General features: G+C 43.0%; 1 protein-coding gene across 1 annotated transcript in view; it reads right to left on the bottom strand.

Moving 5' to 3' along the window:
* The window catches only part of LOC124605383 (BLOC-1-related complex subunit 5), a 73,017-nt gene that overhangs the window by 29,015 nt on the left and 28,511 nt on the right, over positions 1-15,491 (bottom strand). Inside the window, exon 2 of the mRNA XM_047137023.1 lies at positions 4,357-4,566. Coding sequence (XP_046992979.1) covers positions 4,357-4,561 — 205 coding nt within the window. The 5' untranslated portion in view covers positions 4,562-4,566. The remainder of the gene's footprint in view (positions 1-4,356; positions 4,567-15,491) is intronic.

Genomic DNA, 15,491 nt, shown 5'->3' with positions numbered 1-15,491 from the left:
ACACCGTTTCCCTGGATAAAGGTGTCCAACAAGGCAGAACCCACACACACACCTTGAAAACTAGGTCTTTGAAAAACGCCTGAAGGAAACAGGGCAGGCAGCCACGGAAGCCCCACATGTAAAGAGTAAGGAGGATACCGTTCTCCAGCAGGTGTCGTAGGTCTTCTCCAAATAGAAAAACACGGCCACAGTCTGGGATTTCCGCAGAAAACCATTAATGACATGGGTGGACAAAGTAATGAGATGGTCAACTGCAGAATGCTGCACTCGAAATCCACACTGTGCATTCGTAGGTAAATTGCAAGACTCAAGCCACCATACCAGCTGGGCATGAATCATACATTCCATCACCTTGCAAATGCAGCTGGTAAGAGAGATAGGGTGGTAGCTAGAAGGAAGGTTTTTGTCCTTACCCAGTTTAGGTAAGGGTATGATGGTGGCTTCACACCAGCATCCAGGAAATGTGCCCATTGCCGAGATGCGGTTGTACGTGTTAAGCAAAAAGTGCTTGCCCGCAAGAGAAAGGTGAGGCAGAGGATCAGGATGAACTGAGGGCAAGATCTAGCTTCCTCATAGTAAAGGTGGCATAGTAGCACTCACGATTCTGAGAAGAGAATGGTATTGCCCGAGCCTCCTCCACTCATTTCCGATGGAGGAAGGTAGAGTGATAGTGGGAAGAGTAAAGCTGCCAGTCAGCCTTAGTAAGCTGCCATTTGGGCACGCACGCAGATGGGGTAGGATACAGCAAACAGATAGAACTCCAGAAATGGTCGCTCAGGTAGGTGTCAGAAAGAACAGACCACTCAAGACGATGGGCAAGCTGGCAGTGCAGAAGGACGGGTCCAAATGGGAATAGGTGTGCAAGGAGTCGGAAAGCAAAGTGGGTGCTCTAGTGTTAAGGCAGAAGAGGTTAAGGTCAGCCAAGAGGGCACCTCTCTGACAGGTCCTGGGAGAACCCCAAACGGGATGATGCACATTTAAGTCACCAAATAGCAAAAATGGGGGAGGTAGCTGCCCAATATGCTTAAGGAAGTCTGTCCTGGTGACATCGAATGATGGAGGGACATAAATGGTACAGAAAGAAAAAGTCAGGTGGGGAAGGAAAAGATAAATTGCAACAGGTTGAAGATGGGTAGTCAGGGATATGGGTTGACTGTGAATGTCATCCTGTATGCGCAGCATGACACCCCCATGAGATGGAATGCCGACCTCAGGCGGAAGGTCAAAACGAATCGGTAAGAAATGTGAAAGCTCAAAGCGGTCATGAGGGTGCAATTTTGTTTCCTGAAGGCAGAGTACAAGGGGACACTACAATGCTAAAAGCAGCCGTAAATCCTCTTTGTGGGACTGAAAAGGCTGCGAAAGTTCCATTGGAGGAGAGTCATGATGAGGAAGAGATGTAGGCGTGTCACCTCGGCGGCTGCCGAGTGACAGCCTGTGAAGAGTCGCTACTACAGGGCACAGAAGCAGGAGGATCCTGCTCCATGGGATCCACAGAAGCATCGGCTTGCTTGTGCGGTCGGTCTGTGGTGTCCAATGCTGAAAAAAGATTGGTGGTGTGCTCATCAAGATACATGGGACAATCCTGAGAGGAAGCGGCACAGTGGCCGTTGCAGTTGATTCAGCGGGGAGGAGGTGGTGGACAATCGCCCTCGTCGCATCCCTATCGCAGCTTACACATTTGGCAGGGTGTCGACAAGACAGTCTAGTGTGGTTGAAACGATGGCACTGGTAGCAGCACATCGCATTCGGAACGTACAGCTGGACTGCGATAATTTCATAGCCTGCTTTGACCTTGGACAGAGGCACCACTCTATGAAAGGTGAGAAAAAGTGTGCGGGTGGACACTAAGGAGGTATCTATCATTTCATTGCATGATATACGGCAATGAAACCCTGATCAGAGAGGTAAGATTGGGTTTTGGCTTCGGTTAGACCGTCGAGCAGCCTGGTGTAAATTACACCAAGAGAAGAATTCAAAGTTCTAAAGAGTCTCAACAGGGTAGCCATGGAGAAACGATGCAGCAAGCAGTTGTTGGGCTTGAGAATCAGAAGTAGTCTCCAAAAGGAAAGTGCCATTCCGTAAATGAGAGCAGGATTTCACAGGGCCGGCAATTGCATCAACACCTTTCTGAATGATAAACGGATTTACTGTGGCGAAGGACTGTCTCTCTTCAGTACGTGAGACCATGAGGAACCGTGGAGCAGTGGCAATTCGGGAAGGTTGCAGCTCACGAAATCACCCCTTCCTGGGTGTGGCCTGTACCGGGGGGTACATGTAAACCCTACCTGTCGACCTTGTTCGACCTGGGGCTCAGAATTGCGCATTACCCAATCACCTGTTACACGTCAGACATGTGGGCCAGCCTTCAGGAGTGCGCAGGGAGGAAGAAGAGAAAGAGGAACCTCAAAGACTGAAGCCGAGGAACGACAGAAGAAGGGAAAGAAAGAAAGAAAGAAAGAAAGAAAGAAAGAAAAAAGGAGCGAAAAATAAAAGTCAGACTGTTCTTACATCAGCAACAGACAATTCAAAACATTCCCAATAACACCCCAGACATGTTACCCAAGGGAGGGGAAAAAGAATAACAAGAGGATACACATACAGCACAGAAGAGAAAAAAGGCTGCAAAGGCTGGGGCCCCATGGTAGCCAACTGCAAACCCGCCAAAGAGTGGCAAGCCCCCTGGGGAGATTGAAATAGAGATGGCAGAAACCTAATAAACAGGGACAGCAGTTTTACATTTAAAAAAATGTGATACAGCACTCAGTTTACTGAAATCTCATTTGTTATCACATTCACTGGAGTTGGAAAACATTGAGAGAATTTGCATTTCACAAAATATCAGTTCAAGCTCTGAAAAACAAAAGAGCATCACAGTGCAAAGTGGGCACTGGGAATCGAACTCAGTTAGAAATAGCGTTGTGAGACCACCAACGTTTCACAGTCTGGTTGGAGCCCAGCGAACAACTACACATAACAGCAAAAATCACAGCAGCTGAAGAAGATGGATGAGTTGGTCATTGAAATCCATACATATTATAGAAATGAATGTAAGTATGTATGTATGCGTGTGTGTCCCATATATCCTCTTAAACCACTGGACAAATTTCAACCAAACTCAGTACACATACTGTATTCCTTACTGTCTGGAGAGAATCACTGTGGAGGTAAGAACCACCTATACAATATTTGCCAAAAGAGCAATGAAGAGGCATTGCCACAGACACATTCACAAAATCGTGTTGTACACAGGCGAAGCAGTTGTGCCCAATGAAGACAAACTGTCCAAGATACTGGACTTATACATTTGTACACTATGCATATTTCTTTGTGTGACTCATAGTTTCAAAGGTGTTTTTACACATACATGGAAATGAAATTTTTTTCAATATCACACTACAAACACTATTCACTTTTTGTTTTTGTTTTTAACAGAAAATTGGAAAATTGGCAACATGAATACCTGGGCAATGCCGGGTTTGTCAGTGAGTATTGCGTAGAAAATGGAAACAACTACTTGGCAAAACAGCAATGAAAGCACACTATTAATTGTCTAGCAATGGTGGAGCTTTATATACATTTTTCATTTGTAAAATTTCAAACTAGCTAGTGGTATAAGGGTATCAAGGCATAGGGCATAAATACAGTAAATGTCTCCTTTGTGCCACTCAATGCTGAATGGTTATAAATTGAGTAACACAGCAGATTCCATTTGTGAAAATGGCTACGTTTTGTTCAGAGGAACAACTAGCTGTACACCCAAGAGTCATTTCCAAAAGTGCAACTCACACAACCACTTTGTCATTCAGACCATGAACATTTTGTCTGCAAGTGTGAAGTTCTATTGTTGCATGTGTGTTGACAAAACCCGTTACACACACTCCTAACTGGATTTCTAGCACTAACGCAATGTGCATAATACACTGGTTAAACTGCATCCTACATTGATTCCCTACTGCATGTCCACTGTATCATACCATGCAAAAAACGTAAGGTAACATCTTTCTTAAAGAAACATACACCATCTCTTGTCCAGTCCAACAACAGTTTGACCACTTAGTACTTTTATAATATAAGGAAGAAACTTGAAAAAAAAAATACATTTTATGTAAAGATGCTATATATCATTACATCAACTGCAAACTTCAAAGGAAAACTGAGGTCAGAACAAATAATTTCTCTGTTTGGATATAATTTGTATTTAATTTTATGACTAATCATATTTTCTTACTCTGATCTAAATAGTTCATCTACATTTACTTTTTTGTTATTTGTGCGCACAAGTTCACTATACTTCTCAATACACAACAACAGATGTTTATTTTATTTAAGAAAGTAGCAACAATGTTCATTCACCTCCAATAGGTCTGTTGACAGTGTATGAAATATATGGGAGGTCAGAATCTGAGCAAATACTTGGACCAGGGGATATACTTCCAGGTCTGTTAGCATCATCAAAAACTTCTCTCTCAGGAATTGATTTCCCTCTTCGGAGTTGTGCTGCTGATCTTTCTCTGCTTGCTGGCCCCTGTGTTTGGTGTGTGCTCTGTTCTGATCCCATGTTCACTAGAAAACAAAAAGGAAACACTAATAAATCACCAAGTTACTGTTCTCAAAAATTATGAGATATTTAAATAAAAACAACAATTAAAATAAAAAATACTACTACAGTAAAATTCACATGAAAAACCTTCTCTGCTTACATTGCCAAGTATGTTGTCACACCAAAAAAGCACCACATGAGCAGCAATTAAGTTATAAGCAATTGATGATAAAAATAACACTTAGATATAGATTCCTCACTCTGTTGGCACATTAACAGTTTCAGTGTGTGAATTCTGTATTCAGTCACTGTGACTGTGAAAGACCATCAATAAGCAACAACTACTTAAAATATTCACGGCTTCATCTCATAAATACTCAAAATACTTTAGAGAAGATTTGCGATACATTAGAGAGTGGTGTTTGCATGCATGATGACAGACTGTGGGGAAGCATAGAGTATCAAGACGAACACACTGTGTGCCACTTCTATAAGTCACTATTTGTTTAGTATGAACACTGAACATATAGTTTTAAGTTTGGTGCACATTTAGTGACAGCTATTTTGTGATTTTAGTGGCCATGGATGATGAAATAGAAAAACAACAAATGTTTTAAGAAAAAGAAAGGGCAAGAACACTGAGAGTACATTTGTTTCTGCAAGTGAGTGTTGAATCAGGAAACAGTGAGTCCATGTGATGCAAACCCTGGAGTTGTCTTTTGCCATGAAATTAAACAGCTGGAGGATATATGACATGGGACACACATAGAGAGCAAACTGGTGCTGTCACGAAGTCTGGTGTCTTTCTCTGCTTAGAATGCATACTCAGCCTTCATGGGAATGAGTAACTCTGATTTGTTGTTGTGGTCTTCAGTCTGAAGACTAGTTTATTGCAGCTCTACATACTACTCTACACTATGCAAGTCTCTTCATCTCTACATAACCACTGCAACGTGCATCCATGTGAACCTTGCTTACTGTATTTAGCCATGGTCTCCCTCTACAATTTTTACCCTCCATGCTTCCCTGCCATACCAAAGTGGCAATTACTCGGTGCCTCAGGATGTGTCCTATCAATTGATCCTTTCTTTTACTGAAGCTGAGCCACAAATATCTTTCAATTTGATTCAGTACCTCCTCATTCTTTATTCAGTCTACCCACCTAAATCTTCAACATTTTTCTAAAAGACACAACATGTCAAAAGCTTCTATTCTCTTCTTGTCTGAACGAATTACCATCCATATTTCACTTCCATACAATGCTACACTCCAAATAAATATTTCAGAAAATTTTTAAATTCTGTTCTTGCTATAGCCAATCAGCACAGTCTATATCCTTTCCACTTTGGCCGTTGTCGATAATTTTACTGCCTAAATAACAAAACTCGCCAGAGTCAATATTTTGCAACCATGACTTATACTGATGGTTCACTAGCATTCACACCAATCAGCACCTGCCTCATTTAGAACTGAATTATTACATTCTTCTTGAAGTCTGGTTCTCTGAAGTATCTCAATAATTCTACAAGATGTTGCATATTCCAGGGGCCTCATTTAAATTTAGGTCTTTCCGTACTCTATCAAATTCTTTCTCATCTTCATCTGCTTCCTCTTCCCTTTCTATAATATTGTCTTCAAGTTAGTTGCCCTCGTATATCCCTCCTATGCACTGATCAGCCAAACATTATGACCACTGACCTACTACTGATATAAACCCGTCCAGGTGACAGCAATGTCACCTGGCAAAGAATGATTGCTAATCAGACACGAGCACAGCGCATGTGGTACCAGTGAGCATGCAGTATGTGTGTAGAATGGGAAAGGTGCGAAATCTATCTGAGTTTGCCTGAGGGGAGAATGTGATATTGCCCGAGGGGAGATAGTGATGGCTCGGAGGCTCAGCACAAGTGTTCCAGACACGCCACAACTTGTTGGGTGCTCGAGGAGTGCTTTGGCAAGCGTCTTCAGCATGTGGCAAAACCAAAATGAAACCACATCGAGATGTCCTGGGGTTGGGAATCCACGTCACATTACAGATAATGGGCATCATAGGCTGGGCAGACTGGTAAAACAGGACTGGCAGTGAACTTTAATGATGCGCAAAGTACAAGAATGTCCGAACACACAATGCACCAAACATTCCAAACAATTGGCCTTCGCAGCCAACAGCCCATTCGTGTGCCAATGTTAACACCATGGCATTGGCAACTAGGACTGAAATGGGCCACATGACCATCGACACTGGATGGTGGTACAGTATCAGAGTGTTGCATTATCTGGAGAATCCCAATACCTTCTCAATCATGCCAATGGGAGGGCACAAATCTGTCATCTTCCAGGGGAACAGCCCCATGATGCTTGTACTGCGGGGTGGAGACAAGCTGGTGGCAGCTCCAATATGCTCTTAGTAACATTCATATGGCATCTATGAGTCCAGTGGAGCTCATGCAAAGCATCATGATTACCAAGGAATATCGTACACTGCACTGGTTGCTGACCACATGCACCTCTTCATGGTAATCACGTTTCACAACGGCAGTGGCATTTTTCAATGAGGTAATGCACCATGTGACAAGGATGGAGTGGTTTGAGGAACACAGTGGCGAGTTCCAACAACTGCAGTGTTTCAGTGTTTGCCTTGCCTCCCCCCCCCCCCCCCCCCCCCCCGCCCGTTTCCCTTCTCGCCAGATCTCAACCCCTGATCGAACACATCTTGTATATGATAGAACATGGCAAGAGAGCTCATCGCTCACCTCCCTGCAATTAATGAGAATTAGGTGACTTATGTGTGCAGATGCAGTGCCAATTCCCTCCACCGATCTATTAAGGCCTCACTGCTTTCATGTCACAAAGCATCGCCGCTGTTATCCATGTCAAAGGTGGACATACTGGCTATTAGGCAGGTGGTCATAATGTTCTGGTAGGTCAGTGTATATTCCACTTCCACTTCTTTGCTTAATACTGGCTCGCCATCCCATCTTGACGATTGTACAGCTAGCTGCTTTCATTGTCTCCAAAGGTCTGTTTCCCCTATAGGCAGCATCTGTCTTTCACCTAGTTATGCATCCTTCTAAAGCTGCATAATTGTTGTGGTGTTCAAAAATGGCTCTGAGCACTATTGGACTTAACATCTATGGTCATCAGTCCCCTAGAACTTAGAACTACTTAAACCTAACTAATCTAAGGACAGCACACAACACCCAGTCATCACGAGACAGAGAAAATCCCTGACCCCGCCGGGAATTGAACCCGGGAACCCGGGCGTGGGAAGCGAGAACGCTACCCCATGACCATGACCTGCGGACTGTTGTGGTGTAACAGGAAACACAAATATCTCTAACAATAGATGATCAGTTTATGCAAACTTCACTAATAGCACCAAATGTTAATTTACATATTTGGCGTAGGTTGGTTATTGAAGAATAAGGTGACCTTAGATTTTGATGCAGAATTATTATGTTGGAAAACTGAGGGTAGTTGAACAGTAGTGCCTTTTAAGATAAATGAGTAAATGAGATGTTTATATGAATATACATTTATATATAAAAACAAAGATGAGGTGACTTACCGAACAAAAGCGCTGGCAGGTCGATAGACACACAAACAAACACAAACATACACACAAAATTCAAGCTTTCGCAACAAACTGTTGCCTCATCAGGAAAGAGGGAAGGAGAGGGGAAGACGAAAGGAAGTGGGTTTTAAGGGAGAGGGTAAGGAGTCATTCCAATCCCGGGAGCGGAAAGACTTACCTTAGGGGGAAAAAAGGGCAGGTATACACTCGCACACACGCACATATCCATCCACACATACAGACACAAGCTTGTGTCTGTATGTGTGGATGGATATGTGCGTGTGTGCGAGTGTATACCTGCCCTTTTTTCCCCCTAAGGTAAGTCTTTCCGCTCCCGGGATTGGAATGACTCCTTACCCTCTCCCTTAAAACCCACTTCCTTTCGTCTTCCCCTCTCCTTCCCTCTTTCCTGATGAGGCAACAGTTTGTTGCGAAAGCTTGAATTTTGTGTGTATGTTTGTGTTTGTTTGTGTGTCTATCGACCTGCCAGCGCTTTTGTTCGGTAAGTCACCTCATCTTTGTTTTTATATATAATTTTTCCCACGTGGAATGTTTCCTTCCATTATATGAATATACATTTAACTGCTTCAAATTGACAAGTGAAGAAGAACCTACAGTTTATACACAGATTGATAACAATGAAATATATAATAAAGTCTATGAATCTATAATCTTAGGGGCACATTAGAAAATAAGAATTAGATAATATTCTATGGAAGTATAGATCAGTATTCTCTGACAAACCGTGAGTGATAGGTGACTATATAGTTTACACTATGCGGTACAAGAAGAAATAAATAAAATAATAGAAAATGAAGTTACTGAACATTGTGTAAGTGTCTACAACAATCCGCTATTAGTTGCTGAGAAAGCCATGAGCATGGTGGACCTTGTTTTAGACACATGTACTCTTAATAAGCATACAGAAACTGAAAGGTATAGACCTATGTGTATTAATGAACTGCTTGCTATGTTTGAACAAGTCAAATACTTCAGTTGAATGGATCTGACATTTAGCTACTGGCATGTAAAATTACACAGGAATTTGAAACAATATCCAGTCTCTTTGTTTGATGGTAAATCACGCAAATTAAAAAGTGTTACCTTCTGGTGTAAATAGTTCAGTTTCAGTATTTATAAGAGTCTTAGACGAAGCTTTAGGGAAAGAATTATTGCAGGAACTGATTATCTATTTAGATGACATATTAATATCTGGAAATAATACTGCAACTTTTTAACAAAAACTTTACAGAAGTTTTACAAGAAAAGTATTACTGTGTAGTTAGCAAAAATTCATTTTGGCACTTAAGGTTTTAGTACGTTTGGTAGGGATGCATGGTATTAAACTGGATCCTGAAAGAATAAGAGCCACAAAAGACTGTCCATAACCTCAACATGTAAAGCAATTATGCTTGTTCCTTGGACTAGCCACATTTTACCACAGATACATGCAAGGTTAGGTAATGAATGATCCTCAACTATTATTACTGTTGAAACACGAAATCTAAATGGATATGTGATGAGTGAGCATCTGAAGCTTTTACGAATATTAAAGAAGCACTAGTTAGATCGTCCATGCTCAATCGCCCCTATAACATATGAATTGTTTACGCTAGCTACAGATACACCAGAATAGGCTAACGCTGTTGAATTATTTCAAGGGGAATTGAGTCCAGAAACCAGGGAACATAATACTATCACTTTTGCAAGCAGAAGTCTTAACAAAAATGAACTAAACTATACAGCTACAGAGGATGAGTTATTCATGATTAAAAATCATTGGTCTAGGGATCAGAGGTAATTATCTATACTGACCATCAAGCTGTTTAATGAGATGGACTAATCAAGTTCCCAATGCATTGTCAAGATTACCTTTGGGTATGAATGACATGAGACATACTGAAGAGTCTGGTGTCATTTTTGCAACAAATTTCTTCACTTTAATTTATACTCATAATGAGGTAAGGACACTAGCCTTAAAAATAAAGCAAGGACTAAAGATAGATGAATATCTTAGCATAAAATTTCAGCGATGCACACAGGTATGGATGTTACCAGCTGAGCAGAAATTGTGGACGAATACAAATGGTAGTTTGTTCTGGCTATTAAACAATACAACATCTAGTTGGAAATCATACATACTCTTAAGTGTGGCGGCAAAAAATTTACAGGTCTGAAAATTAAGTGTAGGATGTGTTGTTCCACAGGTGGCTCTCCCATTGATAGTATATGTTTTGCCAATTACAGGGCTAGTGTAGGTGGTGGTAGGAGGGTGCATAGGGCAAGTCTTGAAGTGAGGACAGTCACTGGGATAGGAGCCATGGAGTAGGGAGATGGGTTCACAAGGAGCATAGGGTCTGACAAGGATATTGCAGAGATTGTGAGGGTGATGAAAAGCTATTCTAGGTGTGGCACTCAAGGCAAACATATTTGTTCAGATGCTGACCCTTTACAGCAATACACCACCATTCTCATCTCAGCGTTCACTGAACATAATTACCTCAACCGCCTTGTTCAACAACAGCTTTCCCTGGCCATCACATCCAATCCTGGTATTGCTAATCCCTCCAAAAACAAACTTCGGAGTACACCACTTGTCACTGACTATTATCATGGTCTTCAATGTATTAATCAGCTACTTTGACAAGGCTATGACTTCCTAAAATTATGATCTGAAATGAGGTCCATTCTGTCTGAGATTTTGCCCACCACATATAGAATAGCTTTTCATTGCCCTTCAAATCTCCACAATATCCTCGTCAGACGTTATGCTCCTTCTACACCATCTCCCTACCCTATGGCTCCAACCTCTTTAACTGTCCCTGCTGCAAGGCTATGACCCTCCTACCACCACCTATATCAGCCCTGTAACTGGCAAAATACAGGGCTATTACAAATGACTGAAGCGATTTCATAAATTCACTGTAGCTCCATTCATTGACATATGGCCACAACACACTACAGATACGTAGAAAAACTCATAAAGTTTTGTTCGGCTGAAGCCGCACTTCAGGTTTCTGCCGCCAGAGCGCTCAAGAGCGCAGTGAGACAAAATGGCGACAGGAGCCGAGAAAGCATATGTCGTGCTTAAAATGCACTCACATCAGTCAGTCATAACAGTGCAACGACAGTTCAAGACGAAGTTCAACAAAGATCCACCAACTGCTAACTCCATTTGGCGATGGTATGCACAGTTTAAAGCTTCTGGATGCCTCTGTAAGGGGAAATCAACGGGTCGGCCTGCAGTGAACGAAGAAACGGTTGAACGCGTGCGGGCAAGTTTCACGCGTAGCCCGCGGAAGTCGACGAATAAAGCAAGCAGGGAGCTAAACGTACCACAGCCGACGGTTTGGAAAATCTTACGGAAAAGGCTAAAGCAGAAGCCTTACCATTTACAATTGGTACAAGCCCTGACACCTGATGACAAAGTCAAACGCTTTGAATTTTCGGCGCGGTTGCAACAGCTCATGGAAGAGGATGCGTTCAGTGCGAAACTTGTTTTCAGTGATGAAGCAACATTTTTTCTTAATGTTGAAGTGAACAGACACAATGTGCGAATCTGGGCGGTAGAGAATCCTCACGCATTCGTGCAGCAAATTCACAATTCACCAAAAGTTAATGTGTTTTGTGCAATCTCACGGTTTAAAGTTTACGGCCCCTTTTTCTTCCGCGAAAAAAACGTTACAGGACACGTGTATTTGGACATGCTGGAAAATTGGCTCATGCCACAACTGGAGACTGACAGCGCCAACTTCATCTTTCAATAGGATGGTGCTCCACCGCACTTCCATCATGATGTTCGGCATTTCTTAAACAGGAGATTGGAAAACCAATGGATCGGTCGTGGTGGAGATCATGATCACCAATTCATGTCATGGCCTCCACGCTCTCCCGACTTAACCCCATGCGATTTCTTTCTGTGGGGTTATGTGAAAGATTCAGTGTTTAAACCTCCTTTACCAAGAAACGTGCCAGAACTGCGAGCTCGCATCAACGATGATTTCGAACTCATTGATGGGGACATGCTGCGCCGAGTGTGGGAGGAACTTGATTATCAGCTTGATGTCTGCCGAATCACTAAAGGGGCACATATCGAACATTTGTGAATGCCTAAAAAAACTTTTTGAGTTTTTATATGTGTGTGCAAAGCATTGTGAAAATATCTCAAATAATAAAGTTATTGTAGAGCTGTGAAATCACTTCAACCATTTGTAATAACCCTGTATATATTAGCACAGTGAGAGCCACCTGTGAAATGAAATGTCATATACTAACACTGTTTGGCCTTTTTACATCGCCATGACTACCACCAAGCTATCAGCTGAATGGGCACAAGCTGAGGGTGTATACTGGCAACACACATTATTCTGTTGCAGAGCATGCTCTACAACATGACAGTCATGACCTCAGTGCCTGCTTTGCCACACATGCATTCTGGATTCTTCCCTCAAACACCAGTTTATCTGAACTCCGCGGGGGGGAACTGGCGCTACAACATGTCCTTGGTCCTCACCCCCAACCTTCAGTCTTAGTATTTCTTTAAAGTAACTATTCCTTTCTTTACTCACTCTTAGTTTTCTATATCTTTATTTATCTGACCTGTAAATTTTTCACCATCCTCCTCCCACCTCTATCACATACTATGCACTTAGCATTCCAGTCTTATTAACTCATGCATGCTGTTTAAGCAGTAATCTCTGTCTTGCATATTACCCTACCTTCCACCGTTAAGCTCTCAGGCTTTCAAATCTCATCCAGTGTAGTTCCCCACACCAATCTTTCCTTCTCATCCTGTTGGGTAAGTCTACCATGACCCGGGGTTCTGGGTGACTTTTCCAAACTCTACCCCTTTTCCTAAACCTCACCAGGCATTTTCCTTCACCCTTCTTCCCTCTCTTCAACCCTTCTGCCAAAAGAAGGAGCCAATGGCTACAAAAGCTTGCAAACAGTAATACCATTTTATATGTGTGTTCTGCTGCTGCCACTTGTAAGTAGTTTTTTTATCTATCCAATTACTTATATACATTATATAGATTATATATGCTATGTTACAGACAGGCACAATTAAGAGAGACTTACACGCAAGCTTGCTGGCACAGCTTTAGTCGGAAAAAGGGAAACACACACCATTCATTCACAGGAGCTAGCACACCTCATGCACACATGACTGCCAACTCCAGCAGCTCAGGCCACAATGCAGCTATCACGCGGATGGCAGGGAAGGGGAAGGAATAACAGTGTACAGGTGGGCGAAGAGGAGTGCTGTCTGACAGTGTGCAGAGATTAGAATGCCAGCATGCATAGCATCTGAGAATTGTGATGCAGGAAGGTGGGGAAAAGTGAGTGAAAAAGAAGAGGACCGGGTAAAGGTGGGCAGGCGTGTTGGCAGAGGGTGGCATATAAAGAGTGTAGGAGACAGGAACAGGGAGGAGGTGACAGGACAGAGGAGGTGGAAACTGTTGGGAGGAGGGTGTGGGGACAGTATGTTACCGTAGTTTGAGGCCAGGATAATCACATGAGCAGAGAATGTGTTGTAAGGCTAACTCCCACTTGTGCAGTTCAGAAAAGCTGGTGGTACAGGGGAGGATTCAGATGGCTTGCAGCCATTGAAATCAAGGATGTTATGTCCAGCTGTATGTTGCACCACAGGAAGCTCTGATTTGCTCTTGGCCACTGTTTGGCAGTGGCCTTTCATCCAGTACACAGATGGCTGGTAGTCAGACCAATATAAAAAATGCTGTGCAACGGTTGCAACAGAGCTGGTAAATGACACAGCTGATTCACAGGTGGTCTGGCCCCTCATGGGGTAGGATAAACCTGTGACAGGACTGGAGTAGGAAGTGCTGAGTGGGTGAAATGAGCAGGTCTTGCACCTGGGTCTTCTGCAGGGATATGATTCTTATGGCAAGTAGTTGGGATTGGGGATGGCACAGGGATGGGCTAGAATATTGTGGAGGTTGGGTGGGTGACAGAACAACACTTTAGGAATAGTGGGAAGGATCTCAGGTAGGATGTACCTCCCCTCAGGGCATGATGATGATAATCAACACCCTGGTGAAGGATGTGGTTCAATTGTTCCACTTTGGGGTGGTACTGGGTGACAATTGGGGCACTCCTTTTTGGGGATGGTGAGAGGTTTGAGAATGTGAGGGGAAATGGCACAGGAGATCTATTTGCAGACTAGGTTTGGGAGATAGTGCCTGTGTGTGAAGGTCTTGGTAAGACTCTCAGCATACTGGGGAAGTGAGTTCTTATCACTGTGGATATGCTGTCCCTGGGTAGCCAGGCTGTATGCAAGGGATTTTTTGGTGTGAAAGGGATGACAGTTGTCAAAATGCAGATACTGTTGGTGGTTAGTGGGATTAATGTGGACGGAGGTGCGGATGGAGCCATCAAAGAGTGAGCTCAATCTCTAGGAAGGTGGCACATTGGGTTGAAGAGGACCACATGAAGTGAATGGGAGAGAAGGTGTTGAGGTTGCCAATGAATGAGAATAGGGTGTCTTGGCTCTGAGTCCAGATCATTAAGATATCAGCAATGAACCTGAACCAGGATAGGGGTTCAGCATTTTAGGAGGCTAGCAAGGTCTGCCTTGATGGCCCATAAATTGGTTGGCATATGAGTGTGCCATGCAAGTACCTATGGCTGTGCTGCAGACTTGTTTATGCAACTTCCCTTCAAAGGAGAAGTAGTTGTGGGTTAGGATAAAGTTAGTAAGATGTATAAGGAATGAGGTAGTGGGTTTGGAGTCTGAAGGAGGATGGAAAACTTACTGTTGAATAGAAGTAATTCCATCACTGAACCCTGCCTCTCCCAGTGCATAACACCATCCAACCATGTTTCTCCCCCCCCCCCCCCCCCCCAAAAAAAAATCAACTACTGGTCACCTTCCAGGAATTCCTTATCTCTAACTTAGCTTCACCATCCTTCCTCAGGTCCCTTCCTCAAAACACCAACCTTTCAGCAGAAGAAATAACAGCCATACAAATCTCAAAACTAATTCTGACCTTATCATTCTACCTGCAGACAAAGGTTCCATCACTGTTGTTATGAATCACAGTGACAACCTGGCAGAAGGTCTCTGCCAATTATCTGATTCCTCCACCTATAAACTCTGCCAGAGTGATCCCATCCCAGAAGCCCAACACAATCTCAAATTCCTGCTTAAAGCCTTAAGGCCTTCTGAGGACCTCTCCCCTGAATCCATTTCCCTCCTCACCCCTACAACACCCCACACAACTACCTTCTGCCTGCTCCCCAAAATCCACAAACCCAACAATCCTGGACGCACCACTGTGGCTGGTTATTATGCCCCCAATTAAAAAATTTTGTCCCTCAATCATCAATGTGATCAACCAATTACCCATAAACTAG

Source organism: Schistocerca americana, chromosome 3 (assembly GCF_021461395.2).
Source record: "Schistocerca americana isolate TAMUIC-IGC-003095 chromosome 3, iqSchAmer2.1, whole genome shotgun sequence".
Classification (NCBI taxonomy): Eukaryota; Metazoa; Arthropoda; class Insecta; order Orthoptera; family Acrididae; genus Schistocerca; species Schistocerca americana.
The sequence above is the reverse complement of the archived record's forward strand: the minus strand, read 5'-3'. Positions and strand labels throughout refer to the sequence as shown.